The sequence below is a fragment of the Tenebrio molitor genome, chromosome 2 (genome assembly GCF_963966145.1).
Source record: "Tenebrio molitor chromosome 2, icTenMoli1.1, whole genome shotgun sequence".
Taxonomy (NCBI): Eukaryota; Metazoa; Arthropoda; class Insecta; order Coleoptera; family Tenebrionidae; genus Tenebrio; species Tenebrio molitor.
Genome location: NC_091047.1, coordinates 17,506,240 through 17,529,064, shown reverse-complemented (window position 1 = coordinate 17,529,064; position 22,825 = coordinate 17,506,240). Strand labels below are relative to the sequence as shown.

The 22,825-nt window shown below is 36.1% G+C and overlaps 1 protein-coding gene across 1 annotated transcript; it reads left to right on the top strand.

Moving 5' to 3' along the window:
- Window positions 1-1,199: 1,199 nt before the first annotated feature.
- Mcr (macroglobulin complement-related) lies at window positions 1,200-22,756 on the top strand. Its single transcript, XM_069039120.1, has 17 exons — window positions 1,200-1,462; window positions 14,746-15,199; window positions 15,252-15,601; window positions 15,652-16,250; window positions 16,301-16,369; window positions 16,424-16,648; window positions 16,704-16,929; window positions 16,984-17,114; window positions 17,162-17,413; window positions 17,472-17,925; window positions 17,977-18,200; window positions 18,256-18,492; window positions 18,913-19,035; window positions 19,089-19,510; window positions 20,278-21,345; window positions 21,449-21,623; window positions 21,678-22,756. The coding sequence occupies exons 2-17, from the start codon at window positions 14,760-14,762 to the stop codon at window positions 21,978-21,980; spliced, it is 5,298 nt and encodes a 1,765-aa protein (XP_068895221.1). The 5' UTR covers window positions 1,200-1,462; window positions 14,746-14,759; the 3' UTR covers window positions 21,981-22,756.
- Window positions 22,757-22,825: the final 69 nt, after the last annotated feature.

Below are 22,825 nucleotides of genomic sequence, written 5' to 3'. Positions count from 1 at the left end.
GTACCCAGGTGCACCTAGGTCGCCATGCGCCGTTCGTAAATTGCCGGTAATGCAGACATGGTCATCTGTCATGCGTTCAGAATTGTTTGGGTGATTGCCTGACGGTGTTCCCAAGTTACCATGCTCCATGAGTGTGGGAAGAATTGCCGCACATGCGCAATAGTATTAATAAACTGTCAATTCACCGTCATTTTGGCGCCTCAATAATAAGCTGGGGCAGGCTAAGTCGCTAAGGACTATGCGACTATGTATTACCAATTTGGTGATTTTTTTACCTTTACCTATATTTTTATAATTTAATAAAATAATATAGGTTGAACGGAGTAAAATAATGTAATATGTATTTGTTTTAAAAAGTTTATTTGATTTATATAATTTTCTTCAGTTTATATTTGTTTTAAAAGGCTTATACAGTGAACGGCAAAAGTATGGAATAAATTCATTAAAAATGAAACAAAATTTTTTTCAAAAAAATCTTTGGACAGGTCAATTTTAGTTTATAAAAATACATATTTTAATACAAAATAAAATTCCAAGCAGTCATTTGTTTCCGAGTTATGACATCATCGATAGTTTTTTTTCTCACAATGACAGTTGCTAATGTTGCTATTATTTCTTCATCATCATTACTACTTTCTTCTTCGCTTTCAGATGCTAAATTTAAAATAAAGTCTGCAGCTAACGCAATTGGCAATGTCCACATTTTATTTTATACGAATGTACAATTGTACATAACCACAAACCATAGAATAGAACAACTCCCATTCCTACCTACAGTAAGTACCAGAAAATTGCAACAAACCGTTCACAAATGTGATGTTGCCGCGGCACATCTCGGCAATGACGTCATAATCCTTGGGTGTACCATTACCTTACCATTACCTATTCCCACAGCACATTTCTGAACGCACCCCAAGTATACAACATACAAGTAACAAAATAATGTGTTTTCTGGGGAATTTTACTGTCATTTAGTTATTTTGGTTGGTCGATAGCGCAATTTTTAAATTTAAATAAAAATAAAAATAATGAGAGATGCCAAGCGAATATGAATCGGGTCTATGAAATTTTGAAATTCAAATAAAACTGATATTCTTATTTTTCTGAGAATAACAACTTTGGAATCACAATCACATTTCTTCATAGATATTTTCTAATTGTCGGTCGTTTGCTATAGTGAGCCGCGCATGCGCTTTCTGATGTTGTTGACCAGATAAATTCAGTTAAAATTTGGTGTGCTTTGGTGGAGGTGTGTTGTCAATCCACCAATAATATAACCTGTGTATTCTTCGAAAGTAGGATAGGAAATGTTAATAATGAAAATACCTCAAAGATTGTGGATCACGGTTGCAACTGATTAGATAACAGTGTGTGATGTATGCGTTATCAGTGTGTATTGTAAATAGAGATTATATTTTCGAATAACGAACGCGGGAATTGGTCAACATTAGATATATTTCAGGTAAGAAATATTGGGCGTTAACCATTAAATAACGCAAACTTGCCGATTCACCTCTGGAGCAGAGTTATTTATCTACTTGTTGTGGGGATTTTCTTTTTAAAATCTCTATTTTATGGTCGGCTGAATTGTACGATTTATTATTGAAATTGCTCATTTGTCACTTCTCTTGGGTGTGTACCTGCTAGAAACAAGTGATGATTGTCGTGACTCACTTTTAATTTGTCATTTACTTTACATTTCATATCTCAAGAAAAGTAATTTTGACAACATCCACGTTATTTTTGCAAGCATTAAAATGAACAGAACATTTTCATTCATCGCAACATTCTTCATTACATCGATAATTTTGATCAAAACAAATGCACCTAAACACGGTGTGTATTGTGAATAGTATGGATTGTGAGTTCAATGTGTCAGAAATAATTTTGCTATACCAAAATATAGACACTGTTTTATTTAATATTTTTTATTTGATGTATCTTTATGCGATGCATAAATTGTTAAATTAAGAAAAAACTAAACCAGATATATGGGGGAAATTAAAGAAAATGTGTTTGGATCCGCGCCTGAAGTACCTACTTCAGATTTCAAATTTAATTATACATTCTTTGATTATTGCATTAAAAGGAAGTATTTGCGACAAAAGCTGCACGAGGGTTAATTTGAGGGGTGTTGTACTGCAGTAGGGGAGAAACAAACGTCGATCTGAGCGCAGATTAAAGCTTCAGATAGCGCACCAAATGGTTGGAATTACATATTTGATTTGAATTATTTGAAAATTTATATGTATTATAGGATTTTAAATGATAACACTTATGTTTAGTTATTTTAAGTTTGTTTATTTTGTTGACATAAACAAGAAAATAATTTCGGTGCGTGTTAATATTTATCGAGTCTGTAGTAAAATTTTAGTGTGTAAAAAACCCAAAAGTTCAAATTAAACATAACAAATAAATACATACATAAATAATCATTACAAGTTAAACGTGCCAAATCTCTTATCGAAAACATGTCCAACTCATTTACATTTACATTTTCATTTGGTAATGCCTTCCAGTCCTATTAGCCGGTAAATTAATTTTTAATAATATTAATTGGCGTCTTCCAATTAAAATCCAAGTTCTCATATGTTTGAATAGTAATTTTGTATTTTTACCCCAATACCTACATTAGGCTACAATTGGGGGTCGAAAGTACAGTTGGTACTAAACTGAATTTGTATTCTTGAATTATAATTCAGCACGCGTTCGGGGGATATGTTGTAGACAAGTGAACAGCTGTACCAGTGCTGTATGGTCAACGGTTACCCCAGTAGATTTCTTTCGCACGTTGCAACGCCCCTTGACTAGCACACTCTCACTAATAATACTTAAGTAATCGTGAAAACAGCATTGCAAATAAGATCTAAGTACCTATAGTTGAATTTTTTTAATAAACAATTGTCAAAACGTTGTCTTGTTGGTATGAGCCAAACTGTGATTTTCATGATAATACGATTGGTCACATTGAGTGTCAACATTTTTTTATGTAACTGAGCCTGTGCCCTAACGAGCGAGAGTTTATTTCAAATTCGAAAAGGTTTGTCCTGATTTCTCATTAAATTTGTTTTGAAAATGAATTCACGGAAGAAAGGTACGGGAACTGAAGTGAACATAACCTTAACCATGATTGGTGTCAAATTGTTATACAGCTGGTCCATATGTCCAAATTTTAGGGTGGTACAGTTGGTTTTTTATTTCATTTTGACACTGACAATTGTTTATTAAAAAAATTTCACTATATATCATTATCATTTTATGATATACACTGACAGGCACAAAAAACGACTCACTTTGAATTTAATTAATATAATTAAGTAATTCATTGTCTTAGAATTTTTTTTGATATTTTATGTGTTATTTAAGTTATTCTTTGCCAAAGAATATTCGACAAACAAAACATTTGTAGAGTCTATGCAGTGTTTGAAAACGTATTTGTGGATTCAAAACAGATCTTTATTTCTAGCTTTTATGTTTAATACAACTTTTCTATTAATGTCATAACAAACTGTAGTTACTCAGGTAACTTGAAACATACAACTTGATGGGAGTTTGCATATTTCCAACAACATTAAACACTGCAAATAAAATTTTAATGAAAACAAAAGTAATTTTTTAGAAAAAATTTTATGTTATGAAAAATTGACAAAATTTGAACAGCATTTTGAATTGGTATCTCGTGTTGTCAAATTAAATCTTTTAACACATAAATCAACCGACAAAAACACAACATGGAAGTAGCGCAAATTTTCTAATAATTTATTTAAACAAAACAATTCGGTTGCCATGGTGACTATAGCACTCCCGATCATTGAAAATATCCCAATTTAACTAATGTAAAGAAAAATAAGCACAAATATAATTTCAAGATCATTTATTAAAGAAATCATAATGAGTCGTTTTTTGTGCCGGTCAGTGTATTTATATAGTCGTTTTCAATGACATCCGTGCTGTCAATATGACAGTATGTTGGCATCATTTGCTGTTTCAGTTTAGTAATTTTGAATTTCCTAATTTGGCAATTTACCTTGACGCGGCAAATTGACAAATTCAAATTATTATCTATCATTTCCAACAAATCAAAGAAAATATGTAGTCTTTTACACCATGTTGAAGACTGAATTTTATTATTTATTGTTGATGTTTCACGAAATATAAATTTTCTTTTACCATAACCTGAATTTCTTGTTTAACATTTTTTAACTAGGATTTGCTTATACGGTTGGCTTCAAAAAAAACGGGAACTGTCAGAAAAAGTTCTGTCAGATTTTATTAAATTTTTATAGTTTGAAACGGCCTTTTAGAATTTAGGTTAAAAAACTGCACTTATGTGTCAGAAATACTACTCTCAAACAGGCACAAATTGACATAAACTGACAAATTAAATTTCCAATTCACATTAGGTCAAATTTCATTTCCCGTTTTTTTTGAAGCCAACTGTACGCTGAATATTGATTATGGATTAATGTGTACAATCTGCACTAACATATTAAAAATGACACTGACAGCACGGATGTCGTTGAAAACGACTATACAAGATTATTCACGTACTATCGCGGTCAAAATACATTGGTCGTCACTTTTTGACACTTAAAATGTAAATCAAGTATTAGGGCAAGGCGGTTTCTATTTTAATAGGCCAGGACACTGGCTGTGTTGCCAAATTCAATTCATTCAAAAATCATTTTGTCAAGACAATTCATTGTGCAATTAATTTCAGTAACTGAAAAAATAAAGATGCCATACAAATGTTGCATACCCAATTGCAAGTCAAATTATGCTTCAAGTTAGTCTTCCTACGTTAGCGTTTTCAAATTCCCATGGATGCGGATTTTGGAACTAGAAATCTGGCTCGTTAGCAAGACTAGTGTGGTCTGTGAAAATCATTTTAAACTTACGGATATGACCGGTACCGAGAGGAAGCGTCTCATTGCGACTGCAAAACCACTTTCGGCACATGATGTTTTGAAGACAATATACCTTTGGAAATTTTGAATGACGTTGAAATCTCTGTGTACGACTTTAGAAAAAAATCTTGTGTTGAGCTGTACAGTGTACAGGTGGCATGCGTTGGAATTTTCACTGGAGCTAATGCAATCACGGTGAACTAAAAGGACTTCTATCTTGATTTTGGATAGGATACTTGTTCAGAATACAGGACTCAATGAAATTTTACTAACAATACCTATCTTATGAAACAGGATACACATAATTACCTTGACTTGGACACCTGATATACTTTGACTGAAGTAAAATTGCAATACAAGAATTAGAAAAATCTTTCAGTGATGATTGACTGACAGCTGACAATGACAAAATAGTGAGTGATCCCCTCTACGGAGTGATCACAAAACTTCAAAACTAGTAACTTTTTTAAAGGTTGGCGAAGCAACGTTGCCAGACGTTAGTGGGCCATTCCACAGACCACTTTCTGAAGTCAGTGTCACGGCCTGTTAAAATAGAGACCGCCAATAGAGGTCAATGTACATGACAATTCCAAATTATTCTTGTCAAAAATATGGCACCTTCAGTTTTTGATAAATATACAGGGTGTTTTCGAAGTTGAGGTGTTCCTTTTAACATGTGATAGTATGCTTTGTTCTAAAGAGTTATAGCCAAAATCACCTTGGTAAAATGTGTACGGCAGTGAAGATACAATAAGTTAATTTTTTTGAAATTTTTGTAACCGGTCCTGCTCAAATTTGCGCTGATTTGTTAGAAATTAGAAATGACAAAAAAAAATCAAATGAGCATGGACGTTAATCAAAAAATGTCATCTAATTAATCGGAATGGCATTATCATTACGAAAATAATGAGCTCACAGATACGCTGCTAATGTATGGGCAATGTTATCACGTTATCAGAATGCAGCTGCGGCGTCCAGAGAGTACGCAGAGCAATTTCCAGAAATACACCATTTTGGGCCACGTCAGTTATTAATCTAGTACGGTGAAGAAATAGACAGGACCGGACTCAAAATTTTAGAAAACAATAAAAATATACAATCAATTATCTCCGTTAATACAAACATTTTACTAAGAAGATTTAGGCTAAAATTCTTAAGAATAATGTATAGTACCTCGTGTTACAAGGAACGCCTCAACTTCGAAAACACCCTGTAGAATTGTCTTACTTGCTTCTGAAGGGTTGTTGTTGTTATTGCATCTGAACCCTGCTTTCGCAGCTGGGATTTACCCCACCCGTATGACACTGACTGATTACATTGATTTTGACAACAGTAAAAAATAAGGTTAACCATCCTAAAGCTTGCTTTACAATTGAATATCATTAATGTCACATTGACGACCAATGTATTTTGGCCGCGATAATAAGATGACGAGCCTGACCAGGTAAAAATGCAACCCAAAAGACAATTCACAAAGCAATCTTGATCCCTATTACTATGGCGGCCAAAAAATTTTAGCCGTCACTATCTTGACATTCATGTAAAGTGTAAATAAACCTTTAGGAACCGTAACCGGCGTAACCCCACTTTCGATTCTTGTCATTTTGACATGCATTTGTTATGCTGACAATCAATTTAAACTGTTTAAAGCTCAGATTATTCCAAAAATCCAACATGAATGAACAAAATTAAAGCAGTCGTACATGTCAACATGTGAAGTGAGGTTATTCGTTCCTAAAGGCTGTTTTACAGCATACGTGAGTAAAATGACAGTTGTGGACGAAATGTTTTGTCCACCAATGGGAGCTGTTCTGTAATTTTTAAAGGAGCGTTAAAATGTATATATTGTAAGTAGGTTCATATCGGTTCTGTCATCGTTCGGAAGCCTTTTCAAATATTGGGTGATTCAAAATGATTGTGGATAAGTATGGCAACTATGTACGAAAATTTATGTGGCAACTCTGTAGGTAGGAGAGAGTTGACGTTTCTTTGACAGTTCATAGTCGCGCCATTTTGAAAATTGTTAAATCAATGTGCAATGGTATCGCGCGTTCAAATGAAATCCTGGGCTGAGTAGGCGTTGGAAAAATTAGACCGTTTAGAACAGTGTAAAGTTTGAATTTCCCCGCTGTTTGACAAGAATGACATTTGTGTATGTTTAATCGGGACATAATTGAACATGTTTGTTTTCAGCAAAAGGTGCCCTTAGATATTTGCTTTGAGAATAGAGATGACCTTTATAAATGTGACTTTTGTAATGCAACTAAATTAAAGGTGCTTTTACAAATGCACAGCTCACTTGATGAACATTTATATGAAATCAATTATAAGTATGTACTGTCGCGAGCAAAAAATTCTGGTCGTCAATGTCATTTCAAAATTTGGTTAGATTGTCACAAATGAAAAAAAAATCCCTGCCTGATTATGCCCATGTCCACAAAGTGTCAAAAAAAAAGAATGTGTGCTTAAGACCTCACGACAGAAGTGAAAACTTCTATGATGCTCGTTACTGATTTTAAGTAATATGTATCTATTCTATAAAAAATATATCATTATGGATGATAGTACTTGGAGGAATAAGAATAAGGGGCAAGGCATAAATAATTAACATTATTTAAATCCAATGCTGTTTTTAAATAAACATCAAAAATCTGTATTTTTCAATAGAACAATATTTGTCGTGTCTTTATCGTTTATATTATATAAAACTATACAGAGTATTTCACGAGTGATAATGAGCCTGACGGAATAATAAATTCAACCCACAATACATTTTCAAAAAAAGCCGTATTTTAGTAGCCAGCTTTTTTCGAAAATATAGTGTGGGTTGCATTTTAAATTATGTCAGGCTCATTATCACTCGTGAAATATCTTGTATATATATTTATATAATATAAAGTGCGTCTATCGATATTTTAAAACGACCTTTAGATTTCTTCAGTGGTTTATTGCCAGCTAACAAAGATTGTTGTAAAAGTGGTGAGTAACCGATCCTCAATAATCCGCAGGTACAAGTCTTGAACCATCCAGAGTTTTTGTTACAGGGTAGGTACTGTAGCAGACACAATATTCGGACACCCAATAAACCTAAGCAAAGTACCCACAATTATGTTAACAGTAAGCAGTAACCACAGCCATAAATCACCAAACTGTGAGGGTTCGCTTGAAAGTTTGCGGCACGGACCGTACTTGAAAAAATCCTAATTAGGGAAAACCCAGCGGATGTAGTTTCTATTCAACACAACGCAGATGGCCCACAGTAATTTTTTCAATTTTGTGGGGTTATTTGGTCGATACCTTTTCTTAAAAATTGTAATATCTCATGCCCAAATTTTGGAAAATTAAATATCACTGAAGATGCAATGATACGGAGGAAGGCGTAAAATTGTGTAACCATATTTTTTTGCAATTTCATCAGTCGTAAAACGTTTTTTTAAAGACACTGTACTGCCCCTGGAATTTCATAATACGGTCCATCGTAAGAAATTCTTAAGCGTGTTTGCAATCTCCCATTGATTTACCACCAACCGACCCTTTCTATTGTGGGTCTAATTATGGGCACTTGGTTTGGGTTCATTGGGTGTCCGAATATTGTGTCTGCTACAGTAAATAATCCCTTAGTAATGAGACCATCATAAACGACCCAAAATGTTAACTAGTCTTTAAAAAGTCGTTTCAAAATATCGATAGACGCACTTTAATCGTCTTCGTTGTAGCTTTTTTACCATTTCACTTTCGTTTGCTCTACATTAGCGTCGACCATGGGCCGGAATGGGATGAAAATGTAGGTATTTGTGATTAAATAAAAATAACATAAAAAATTTACATTAATTTAGATGTCACCTTCGTGTCAAATTAAAAAAAAAAAAACTGAAACCAACTGGGCCGTATGATTTCCATTTCATTAAAGTTAAAGAACGTCGTTAAATTGATTGTTTTTCGCTCGCTCCGCTAAAAAACTTGACTCCCTTGATTTTAGCTTGCCGTGTCGTGCTGCGGATGATTGTCGCTGAGCTTGCGAACGATTTTTGCTTGTGCTGCGAACGATTTTACCGTGTCGCATGAAACTAATTCAATGCCCGGGAATAAAATGTATGTGGCGCGCCTAAAGAAGTTTTCACTTCAAAAATTTGAATTGTTATTAAAAAAATGACAATTAATGTCATACAACATGATATTTAGGTTATGATATTTACGACCATTTTACAATGGAGCATTTTCGATTGCGTCAAACCATGATTTTGACAAGATTTTTTTGCTCGCGACAATACTATTGCGAGCATGGAATTTCGGGCAGCAATTTACATGTCATTTAAAAAAACCCAATGTAGTGTAAGCTTTATTGTCATAATAATTAATTTTAAAGGAACTTCAAAATAAACTGTCACAATTATGCACAATTATTTTACATTTTAGTTATTGATTTCCAAAGTTTAATAAAAAAGACGGTTTAGTTTTCAGAAAATCACATCTAAGCACTTGCAGCTTTTCAGAAATGACGAATGCAATTTGCAAAATGATATGAGACAATAGTAGATATCAAAATGAGGTTATTAATACGTCCAGCACCTAAACTCTATTTCACATTTTATATCAGTCATATTTCAAGTCTGCCCGAAATTCCGTGCTCCCAATACTACATACATAACTATACCGGGACATTTTTTTTAACTCTGAACATAGTCCATACTTATTCCCTATGTTCAATTTTAAAAAAACAGATCAATGCATTGTGAGTTGCTATGCAACCAACTATACCGAACACCAGAGATTTTGAAATAATGTTAAAAATTGTTCCGATTGGAATTGGTCAATCATTGGAAATGTCACGCACATTTCTAATGCTCTGATTGGCATAGAATAACTGCATTATGTGTATTTCTTCTTCAAACAACTTGACCATTTTGTTAAACTGTCAAGTACGTATTTTCGTTACCTTGGTTACGTGATTACATACATGCATTGACCTGTGTTTTTTAAAACTGAACGTAGGGAATAAGTACGGACTATGTTCAATGTTAAAAAAATGTCCCGGTAGGTGCAAAATAGAAAAAATATATTTCTTTTTCCGGTACTGGTAAAAAAAAAAAAATTGAAATGAAGCTCCCCAAGTTGCAAACATGAAAGATTTTATTTCTATTTTTAAGCTTCCGTGAAGCTCCTTTCATTAATTTATCCAACGCCGATGAGCTTGTACGCCAGTTTATTTTAAACACAGTATATTTAGAATATACTTTAAAAAAATGAGAGGGCAGTTTATTTTGGTTGGATGTTTAAGAACCACGAACTAGCCGATAAATTGTCTTCAGATTAGACGAATGACGTAATATAAATTAATCGAAAATACAATGATTGATTATAAGTTTTATTAAAAATACTTACTAATGAAATTATAATTTCAGGTGAAAAAGAAACTTAGCTATTTGTATTATAATAATATCGAGCGATAAAATTAATTTGTAATCGAGTCATCCATGGATTTGAATCCGTATGTCTTTTACGATTGATATGTCGAGATCTATCTAACCTGTGTTTCGCGCTGTGATTATTGGAGCATGGAGTTCAAGTAACGACATACGGTTTCGGATTCATGGATAACTCGATTACTAATTAATTTGATCGCTCTTTACGTACTATTACGATCATAAAATTTTGGACATCAAACTTCTGTCACATTAAAAAATTACTCTAAATCATGCTTTATTGAAACTGTCACATGAAAGATGAAATTGTTGTCAATTTGACACCGGTTTAAAATATAATTTTTTTAATATGCGAGTACATTTGGGTATTTGTTTTATATTTTTTATTAATTAAAACCTTGTTCTATTCCATTTGTCTGATTTTTGCAACTTTTTGAATATTTTCTCGGTAAATCTGACATTCACATTTTCAAAATTGACACAATCAAAATTGAGGTTATTAATACATAAGGGTCGTTTTAGAGTGTATGACAGCACGATGACATTAGTGTCCAACATTTTTTGGTCGCAGAAAATATTTTTTTTCACTACTAGTAATAAAGTCTAGCGTTGTCGGTTGTCATAGAACACTGAGAAGTTTCGTTTTTCTACGTTGGCTCAGTGACAGGTAAATAATTTTTCATTATTAACCAGTGGTAAATAATGGAACAACCGTCACCTAGCAACGAAAGATTGTCGTCTATTTCATTGGTTAACGCAGACGATTTTCATACCAACTGTCAAGAAATGACAACTCGGACCCGTCGCATCCGACAAAATAATTTGATTAATAATTATTATCAGAAAGGGTTTTAACGTATCTAGTAGTGAAAAAAATAGTATATAAACCACGGTGGAGAAGTCCCTTATAGCCTTCGCGCCTTACAACCCTCGGCGCGCCCCGGGCTCTAATATTGGCGCTCTGGCTATAATCATGAACTTCTCCACCTTGGTATATAATATACTATTTTTCACTGCTAGCCTTAGAAGGCGTCATTATTGACTCTCGAACTGAACCAGTGGTTAATAATGAACAGCCGTCACCTAGCAATGAAAGATTTTCGTTGATTTCATTGGTTAACGTAGACAGACGATTTTCAATTTTCATAGCAACCGTTGAAAAATGAGAACTCGGATCGTCGCATCGGACAAAATAATTTAATTAATACATAATTATTATTAGAAAGGGTTTTAACGTATCTAGTAGTGAAAAACATTGTATGTATATGTATAAACCACGGTATATACATATATACTACAGCGTGATCAACAATGACTGAGTCTGTTGGCAAAGAAACAACTGAAAAATACTGGTGTTTTTCTGTTTCGTAATTGGCACTGACCGGATGTTTTAACTTGACACGACATTAAAAAAAAATTAGGTTATGTCGGGTATGTTTATGCTAATATAAAAATGACCCTTTGATGGTAAACGTCAAATTCGCCTGTCAACTCTGTCAAAGCTGACAACCGGAAATGTGTTTAGATTACAGTGGTACCAAAATCATTCAAATTTTCATTGTTACCAACAGACTCAGTCATTCTTGATCACGTTGTATAAGTCCCTTATAGCCTTCGCGCCTTACATCCCTTTCCTTTGAAGTACTTATATACAGGGTGATTCTGGAATAAGTTTGGAAAAAAAATGTGGAATATCCTTGACACAAAATAATTCTGCCTAAATGACTTTTGGAGGTGAAATCAAAAGGATGGAAATTACCCTATATCCTTGTATTTCCAACGGCTATGACTAGGGAAAATTTGTCCGAATTTGTTCACTTCATTAGCAATCATTGTTACATCAAGTCCATAATAGAGTCGTAAGAGGAGTAAGGTTGCGTTTGTGACTGACAGGCACCTTTGATTATTATTGTTACTAAACTACCAAGATAATCAGGTAATCACCTTTAACTCAGCAGCGTACTAGCAATTTTGACCAAATTTTCAATCAGTGCATCTCAAAAACAAAAAGCTTTTATAAGAATTTTTTTTGTGTATGACTTACTTATTCATCACCAATTACCGATTTTTTTTTCCAAACTTATTTCAGAATCACTTGTATAACGCACAACTTGTAAAACTGCTAACCATATAAAGCAGAAACTATTAGGAGATAGTTTTGCCAACAATACATTTCCTTTATACCCGACGTCGTTACTATCCAAGTATCCATCCGTTCCCTATAGTGTAAATTTTACAGGTGTAAGTTGCGTATTAGAGACAAATACATACAGTAGCGGCCAAAAGTAAAGAAACATTTGAAAAACAAGTAGAATAGCCATTATGTTTTATTACTTCAGCACATTTTCTAGGCATAGAACAAATCAATTTGTCTATACCTATACTCTGACGTTATGTTGTTCCAGGCTATTTGTGCTGCCACCAACAAATCTTCTCTGGATTCAAATCTTCCTCCATTTTCTTTCCGAATTGCCTGATCAAGGTGGTCCCATAGGTTCTCTATAGGGTTTAAATCGGGACTCTGGGTCGGCTATTTCATTAGGTTCACTTTTTCTGCTAAAAACCACTCCTTTACGATATTTCATGTGTATTTCGGGTCATTGTTCTGCTGAAATATCCATCGAAGGGGCATATTGTCCTGTGTAAACGGAAGCATTTGTTCTTGCAAAATGTGGAAATAAACAAATCTGTTCATTATACGCTCTATGAGATGTAATGAGCCTACCCCATAAGCAAAATTTTCATCTCCACCTCCATGTTTAACGGTACCTCTTCTTTACTTAGAATTGAATCTTTCGTTCTTTGGACGTCTTATCCAGTGTATGCCATCAGAACTGTACAAGCTAAATTTAGTTTTGTCAGAGAATAGGATGTTTTTCTATTGGCGCGGCGTCTAATTCAAATGTTCTTTTGCAAACTTGACTGGGCTCTTCGATTTTTAACAGAAAAACAAATGAACGGTTTCTGTGCTGGTTTTCTTCCATAAAGTCCAATTTCATTAAGTCGACGTCAATAGACCTCACTGACAAACTTACATTTGGAATTTTCCTTTTTATTTTTACTGCATCCCAAAATGGATTCTGCCTTGACAACATTCCTATTTTTCTGTCAGTGATTCTGGCGGTTTTTCGAGGTCTTCCGGATTTTGGAACATTAACTAAACTTCTTCTTTGATTGTACACAGAAATTGTTTTTGAAATAACTGACCGATTCAGATTTAATTGCTTTGCAACATCACTTTGTCGCTCTCCAGATCGAAACTTATCAATTATTAATTTTCGCATATCTACAGACAAACTTTTACCTTTAGGCATCTTCATTTAGCGTAAATACTACGAAGACATACACATTTTAAGGCACATAGCTGTGGTAACTCGTTAAAAATGAATAAAACCAAGTGTTTTACTTTTGTCCCTACAAAAACAAAGAAAAAGTCGTTTTGGTACAAAAACTTATCATATTCAATTTTTTTATGACTATAGTTTCTTTGACTTTATGTTCTATGTACAGCATTGTTATAAATAATTGTAGTCCAAATAGGCGTAAAAACTGAATGTAAAATTTATGGTTGCCGCTCCATATAAAAAACATCAAAATGATGTGAAAAAGTGAGTACACACCGTTCACACACAGGAGTTAAATTGGATGCAAAACAACTCAATATTTTTAGAATTGGTTGCAAAACAACTCAATATTTTTGGATTCAATCGTTAATTAAAAAATAAATAAATAAAATTCTCATCATCGCACTTTTCACCTAAAAAATGACAGTGATAACGCCAAAAATTCACAGTTCACATGAAAGCGGCAAAAATTTCATAACATCCGCACGGCCTGCTTCAACTACAATCATTTATAATAACCCTGTACTTATAACTTGTCAATTAAATCAGGGTGCGGCATAAACTTCTTTATAATATGTATAAGATAAATGAGTTTGGTTTATTTCATGCATTATTCGGGGTTGGGGGTTTCTTCTTGTATAAACTAGCATTCTGCATGCACGTGCCTAATAATGCTGGCATTTGTATATAACTGGTAAAGCAGATGCACGTTGAACCTACCACGTATTCCCTATTTTTGGTTGATTTTAACATTTTTTCACTTGATGGAATCATGTTACAGATTTGTTTATAAGACGGATGTCTTTAATGCGTTTTCCTGTATTCTGGTAAAACGTTCCCTACCTTTAACACACTGCTTTTTCAATCCCCAACGTCCCGTCGCAGCCTGTTTCTTTTCGGTTTACATAATTATGCTGTTCTCGTTCAACAATTTATTCCGTTAAATCGAAAAACGTTCCAAATTTTATTCAACACCCCTCGATAAATTAAATCAAAATCAATTTCATGGTCTACATGAGAAACTACAAACCATAACCTCGATTGTTTTGAACTTAACACGGATGCTTGCAGGAAACCAATTTGTGATGAGGTTCAAATTAAGGATATGGAGTTGGATTTTTGCGATCGCCTCTTGTGCGACCGCTCAAGACATCAACATCAATAACAATAATCCAAATTTGCAATACGACATAAATAATCCTTACAGTACAATTACCCCGAATAGTTACGATGTAAATAACGGTCCGTACACCCAAGACCCCACATACGGAGATCGCTACGGAAATGATCAATTCGGACGTGATAACGTAAACAATCGACCTGATCAATATGATCCCAACAGCGGACAGTACAATCCTTATCCTGGACAATTCGATCCTCAGACGGGTCTTTATGATCAGTATGGCAAACCAGATCAATTCGGGGGTCGCGGAGGTACTCCTAACACCCCGTGGAAACAAAATCCCTTCGGTTTCGGCACTGGTAGAAATGAAATTGACGCCAGCGGATCTATCATTCGAGAAGGGTTAGTGGATTAAAAAATATATGTTCAACAAATTCATTCGTTTGCCTTTTAGGACGTACTTTATAGTGGCGTCAAAAGTAGTTCGTCCCGGTCACCTGTACCGAGTAGCGGTGACTATTTTACAAGAAGACGAACCTCTCACAGTTCGAGCTTCCATAACGCGAGATGGTGTGGAAATGTCAGCGGACCACAAAAAAGTCAAAAAGGGTGTCCCAGAAACGCTCCTAATGAGGGTACCATCGACTAGCGTCTACGGCGATTACAAACTGAGGGTGGAAGGATTATACGACGACGTGCTCGGAGGTGTCTACTTTGTAAACGAAACCAACCTGATATTTTCGCAAAGGTCGATGACAATCTTCATCCAGCTCGATAAACCCGTGTACATGCAAGGCGAAAAAAGTACGTCTTCACCTCAATATCAGTTTAAATCATTTAAGTATTGTTTTCAGTACGTTTCCGAACAATCCCGATCAACACAGAACTGAAAGCGTTCAATGAAGCCGTCGACGTTTACATGCTAGACCCCAACGGTCACATCATGAAGCGGTGGCTGTCGAAACAGTCCAATCTAGGGACGGTCAGTCTGGATTATCAGCTGTCTGACCAACCAGTTTTTGGGGAGTGGAAAGTTAGGGTGATTGCACAAAATCAAATCGAAGAGTCTTCGTTCCTGGTCGAGGAGTATTATCAGACGCGATTCGAAGTTAACGTGACCATGCCAGCCTTCTTCTTGAACACCCACGAGTACATTCACGGTGTGGTTATGGCGAATTATACGAGTGGCGCCCCCGTCAGGGGTAATCTCACACTTAAAGCTATCATTCGGCCCATAAAACCAATTGATCCGAAGAGAGTTCAACATAAGAACAAGAACAGAATTCGCAACAGGTTTAACACCAACAATAGATTTTACAACAGATACAATGATAGACAGTACAACCAACCTAACTATAACCAACATAACTACAACGAATATGACAACCAGTACTCGGATTATGACACCACTTCGGATTATAATAGACCGATCGTAGAAAAATATTTCAATTTTGTGAGTATTTAAAAAAAATTGAGGGAGTGTGTTTGATTGGGTTTTTGTAGGACGAAAAGTTACCGTTTTGGTTCAATATTCCCGAAAATTCCTACGAGCCAGTTCCGAATCTGAAATTTGTGAGTATTGTTTAAAAGCAACAAGAACCAATTACAGCAACTAAATATTTTCAGTTTTATGGAGTTTACGCGTTTAAATACCCGATTAGGGAGTTGTTGCATTACGCGCCTACCCTGGAAGGGATGGAAGTGGTGGTCGTCGCGACGGTGGGCGAAAGATTTTTAGATGAAGTCATCGAAGGGTATTCAACTGCCCGAATCTTTAATTCTTCTATACAGTTGTCGTTTATTGGAGGCTCCCCTCAAGTGTATAAACCCGGAATGCCGGTCACAACATACGTAATTATTTTTATGATTTTAAATTGTTTCGGTTCTATTATTTGTTTTGTCTTAGATCGCTGCATCTTTTCATGACGGTTCATCTTTACCACATGAAAGATTGACAAATGGTGTGATGGAGGTGTTCGCTTACATTGAGAGTCCAAATGGAAGACGGGATCTTCCAAGTCGTCAGTTGTACATGATGCACGAAACACCCGGCGTTTGGGAATACAAGTTTGACATGAAAAGCGAATTGGGAGTCGACGGAAATAGACCGTTTGAAAATGCAAACACAGGAGGTGAGTTTTGTTTACGATGAACATTTAGTGACGTTCAAGTTGACAAATTTGTAGGTTCCATTCGGATTCAGGCGAGGTTCCGCGATGGTCTAGGCCAACATGCGGAGACAGAATTACTGTTGTTGTCACATCACAGTCCAGACGATCACCATATAAAAGTATTCACAAGTACTTTAAATCCTCAGGTATGTTTCCCAAAATTCAATTGACGTAACTAATTTTGATTTTTTAGGTTGGAAATAACATGATCTTCCACATCAAAAGTAACTTTTTCATTCGCAAGTTTAGTTACATGATAGTCGCGAAAGGAATTGTTTTGGTTACTAGCGATCAAGACATGAGCGATTACATCAGTACCATGGCAGTACCTCTTAGTGCCGAGATGGCACCAGTCGCTACGATTGTCGTATGGCACTTGGGACTGTACGGAGAGGTCACCGTTGACAGTTTGACGTTCCCTGTCAACGGAATTAGTCGAAATAAGGTGACCAATTAACTTTTTGAATTGCTGTTTGTGCATCTTTTTCACATCGAAATTGTAGTTCGAAGTGTTAATCAACAACAAGAAAGCAAGAACTGGCCACAAAGTCGAAGTTGCAATTTATGGAGAACCTGGTTCGTACGTGGGACTCTCCGGAATCGACCGTGCTTTTTACACGATGCAGGCCGGAAACGAGTTGACGTACGCGAAAGTGCTCAAGAAGATGGCCACGTTCGACGAAAATACCAATGGAACGCACCACCACGCCTGGTTTTCGCACGAGGGCAATCCAGACGAGGTCGCCTTCTTCCCGTCGTCGACGTACGGAATCGACGCCAACAAAACGTTTGAATTTGCCGGGCTGGTCGTTTTTAGTAATTTCGAGCTGCCGAGGCGTTTCTCGCGTTGCAATGCGACGCTCGGTTTTGCGGAGTGTTTGAGCGGAGCCTGTTACAGAATGGCGAAACGATGCGATTACATCAGAGATTGCAGCGACGGCACCGACGAAGCAGGATGTAAGATTAGGATTTATTCCCCGATGTTGTTCTAGAGCTCGACTATTTCAGGCAATTACGACAACGGTACCGAATTAGCGTTGTTCAGAAAGTACAGGTTCAATCGAATTCAAAGACAGTACGAGAATGTGTGGGTGTGGAAAGACGTCAACATCGGACCCCACGGTCGTTACATTTTCAACATCCCTGTACCCGCAAGACCTGTGCATTGGATGGTGTCGGCATTTTCGATGAGTCCGTCGCTCGGGTTCGGTATGCTGAGCAAATCCATCGAAGTACGTTATTGTGTTATATCTTTACCAAAACAAACAAGAAACCTTCTTTTTCCAGTATATTGGCATCCTTCCGTTCTTTATCAACGTGGAAATGCCTAACACCTGCATGCAGGGAGAACAAGTAGGAATTCGGGTGTCAGTTTTTAATTACATGATGGACGCAATGGAAGCCACGGTAGTTCTGCTCGGTTCGCCCGATTACAAATTTGTACACGTCGAAGAAGATGGCGTCGTCAGGTCGTACAACCCTCGCACGTCATTTGGTGAACATCAGTTTTTCATTTACATCAAGGTATAATTATTTGTTTACTAATGTTGTATTCACGGCTTCCTAGATTAATAAGAGTCGAAGCCTCTAATACGGCTGGTCGAGTTCATCAGTTGCAAGCATTTTTTCTGTTCCTGAGAGGGCGCCACTATACATTTGTGTATTTGGCTGCTTAACCGCGTACAAATCTCATTTTAAAAAGAATCGTAATTTGTATGTTACATACACTACTTCAAAAAGTAGATTATTGATAGAAAAAAAAACATTAATACGATTTTTCATTCATTTAATTAAAAAAATATTCGTTTTTTGGTAGAGGGCGCTACTATACTTTTGGCTTTTGAAGGAACAGACAGTTCAAGGAACTCGACCAGCCGTATTAGAGGCTTCGACTCTTATTAATCTAGGAAGCCGTGGTTGTATTATTAACAAATCAAATTGTAGCCACAAGATGCCGCGGTTGTTTACATACCAATCGTTCCAACGAGACTGGGAGATATGGACGTTACTGTTTACGCATCTACCTTGATCGGTAAAGATCAGATTACGAGAAAATTACACGTGGAGGTGAATTTCGTTGTTGACTATTTTTCCAATGCATTAACTTGTTCTGTTTGTAGGCTGATGGATTGCCGCAACATAGGCATCAATCTATGTTGCTCGACTTGAGTAACCGTGCCTACGCCTTCCAATACATGCACGTTAACATTACGGAGACACCCATAATTCCGTACGAATACGATAGGTATTACGTGTACGGATCCAATAAAGCCAGAATATCGGTGGTGGGCGATGTGGTCGGTCCAATATTTCCAACGATGCCAGTAAACGCAACTTCTATTTTACATTTGCCAATGGACTCGGCCGAACAAAATATGTTTTCTTTCGCGGCAAACATGTACACGACGTTGTACATGCGATACACGCAACAACGAAACAAAACTCTGGAAAAGCTGGCATTTTATTACATGAATATTGGGTACCAGAGGCAGCTGTCGTTCATGCAACCTGATGGTTCCTTTAGTTTGTTTAGGAGCGATTGGTAAGTGACCGTATGTAAGCCTTTGGTTGTGAATATTTAAGGCTATTTGAAAAAGGGTGTCAATAGAGCAGTTTAATTAATTCTATTTTGTTCAGTAAACAGTGCTGAATGATTGGGTTTCATATGGAACATTTTATTTGGAAACGTTGAAAACATTACATATTGACACTGTACTGTCAAATTTGAAACAACTTTATTTATACCGTATTTCAAAATTTACAAATTGTCTCACGACTTGTGTGGTGTAGCACTGCAGAAAAACGGGTGATTTAAAATAACTTGACAAATAAAAAAAAAAAAAAAATGTTTACGATTTGAAGGATAACGACTGTGATTTTGCGGGGTGGCTTCCTTACTAGGTTCTGGATGAAACGAACAATTTCTTTGGGAAATAAATTATTGACTAAATACTTGAATACAACTTATTTCGTTTTCCCTAATTATTTGTGAACTTGACAAGTTACAAATGTCAATACCAACCCCCATACTAAACAATCCAAATTTCCCCAATCGATTAACAGAATTTTTATTTTAAGACAAAAATGCAAAATAGATAAAAATAGTATTAAAAACCTCTTTCCATAAGGTTTTGTATCGCACCAGTACTATTTGCACAAAAATAGTAATGAACAGTAAAATATATTGTATTTCTTATTTTTCTTGCGCTTGTATTATATCTATAATTTGACTGGAGGTTTATTGCTTTTGCTGAACAAAATTGTACTTTTACGTTTAAATACAATAATGTGTTTATATTGTACTTTCAGGAACCAGTCTGCGTCGTCGGTGTGGTTAACGGCATATTGCGCGAAAATATTCCAAGAAGCTAGTTTTTACGAATGGGAAAACTACATCTATATCGACCCCTCGGTGATCGCAAAAGCAGTTGAATGGGTGTTGAAACACCAAAATGAATACGGCGCTTTTTACGAAACTACTTGGTTGCCAGACCGAAAGTACAACTCTTCACTTAACTTTGAAAACGACCACATCCGCCACCGGAACATAACACTGACGGCGCACGTCCTCATCATGTTAGACTCAGTGAAGGACCTGACGAGCGGTTTGAGTTCGAAAGTGGCGATCGCGCAGATGAACGCGGTGCGGTGGTTAGAACGCAACATGGATCTGATCAAGGAGAAAGGCCAAGCGTTCGACGTCGCAATCGTGGCGTACGCTTTGATGAAAAGCAAAGCGGCCTTCGCCGAAACCGCCTATTTGGAATTGTCGAGGCGGCGGCGAGAAGAAGGCGGTTTACTCTATTGGGGGCGACAATCGATTCCTCAACCACCGTATAAAATCGAAAATCAAAAACCTTTCTTGTTACCCAGACTGCCATACGAGTACGATTCGGAAAACATCGAGGCCACCTCGTACGCGCTGATGGTGTACGTAGCTCGACAGGAAATTTTCATGAACGACATCGTTCGCTGGTTGAACACTCAGCGCTTAACCGACGGCGGATGGGCTTCCACTTCCGACACGGCGAACGCACTGAAAGCTCTAATTGAGTACACTTCGGCGCAACGAATTCGCGACATTTCAAGCCTAACCGTGACAGTAGAAGCAACTTCGTTGCCCGGCAAAAGTGCAGTTCTTCACGTTAACGACAAGAACAGGGCGAAATTGCAACACATCGACATTCCCAATGCGTGGGGCACCGTCAAAGTCCAAGCCAAAGGGACGGGTTATGCCATTTTGCAAATGCACGTCCAGTATAATGTGGATATAGCGAGGTTCCAGACTAAACCCCCGGTTCCTGCTTTTGACCTCTGGATCAAACCGCATTATTTCGGAAGAAATATGTCCCACATTACCTTCTTCAGTTGCCAGAGGTAAGAATAATTCTCCTCTCCTTTTTCTTTACCAAGGAAGAAGGAACATGAAATTGTTAAAGGTAGATTTAAAAACATATTGTGATTTTGTTTATCTAATTAGATGGACGCACTTAAATGAATCTGCCAGATCAGGACTGGCGGTGCTGGATGTCACAATTCCGACAGGTTACATCATCCAACAGCAAGATTTGGACGCTTACACGCAGTCCAGACGAGTGAAAAATTTGCAAAGAGCCCGGTTTATGGAGAGAAAAGTGTTATTTTATTTCGAATACGTGAGTAGTTTTTGTTTTTGACAAGACCTCGTGAAACATGTTTTATAATTTTAGCTCGACAATGAAGACACCTGTATCGATTTCACCATAGAGCGTTGGTACCCCGTCGCAAATATGTCTCGTTATTTGCCGGTCAGAGTCTACGATTATTATGCACCAGAACGATTCAACGAAACAATATTCGATGCCTTATCTACGTACGTTTTGGATATATGTCACGTCTGCGGAAGCAGTCAGTGTCCATACTGTTGGATTTACAATTCCACGTCCAAAACGTCGATTTCTATATTCACGTTGATTTTTGCAAACCTAATCTTAACACTTAGATACTTCCAAGTACAATTTAACATAATTTAATGCTCGAAGCATTTCACATGCATGTTATCTTAAAATCTGGATTTATATTAATGCTGCAGGGGTATTGTTGTTGAAAGTGTGCCTAATAATATGATATATTACATGAATCGTTTATGTAAATTTAATATAAGTTCTAGATTTTATGAATCGAGAAAGGAGTATTATCTTCAAGTTGTGTTCATTAATTTTAGTCATTTTTGGTACTGTGCGCAGCGAAAACCACTGAAATGGCTAAGATTTTTAAAAACAAAAATGAAAATATCGAGAGTTACTTATGACAGTCTGTATATTTTTCTACTTACTAAGAGCATATCTTAAATACTCAAAATGAGCAACTATTTCAAGAGTCAAAAATTCTGACGGAGCTGAGGTGCTCGTTAGTCTCATATTAAACCGTCCAATTGCACTGACGTAGTTAGTGTTAGATTATAAAACAAAATAATTAATATATTTTTAATCTTCTAGTTTTTTTATATACATATATAAATATTACTTGTTATATTTTTGATTTTTTTTTGTATTATACATTTTGAAATAAGTTATTTCGTCAACTCCCGAACATTGTTGATGTAGTTGAAAGTTCAGATTTAATGAGTAAGTGTAATGAAATACTTTTTATACTTCTATTATGTACAAGAACTTACAGATGTAAATATCTTATTAGGTTGATTTCTTAGTTTCTGAAACAAAAAGTATTTCCATAGGACTAGTTGTAGGTAGAGATTAAAATATTTGTACACATGTTGACTTGAATAAAAACAATTTTCTTTTGATAATCCCAGTGTGTGATCTAGATGGTGTTTATGTTATGTTGACACCTGATGAAGTAACGAAGAAGTTTGTTC

Bases quoted from the DNA above. Each gene is read 5' to 3' on its own strand.
- Mcr (XM_069039120.1), top strand. From the start codon at position 14,760: ATGAGGTTCAAATTAAGGATATGGAGTTGGATTTTTGCGATCGCCTCT. The intron at 19,511-20,277 runs GTAAGTGACCGT...TTGTACTTTCAG, and splicing joins AGTTTGTTTAGGAGCGATTG to GAACCAGTCTGCGTCGTCGG. The intron at 21,346-21,448 runs GTAAGAATAATT...TTATCTAATTAG, and splicing joins ACCTTCTTCAGTTGCCAGAG to ATGGACGCACTTAAATGAAT.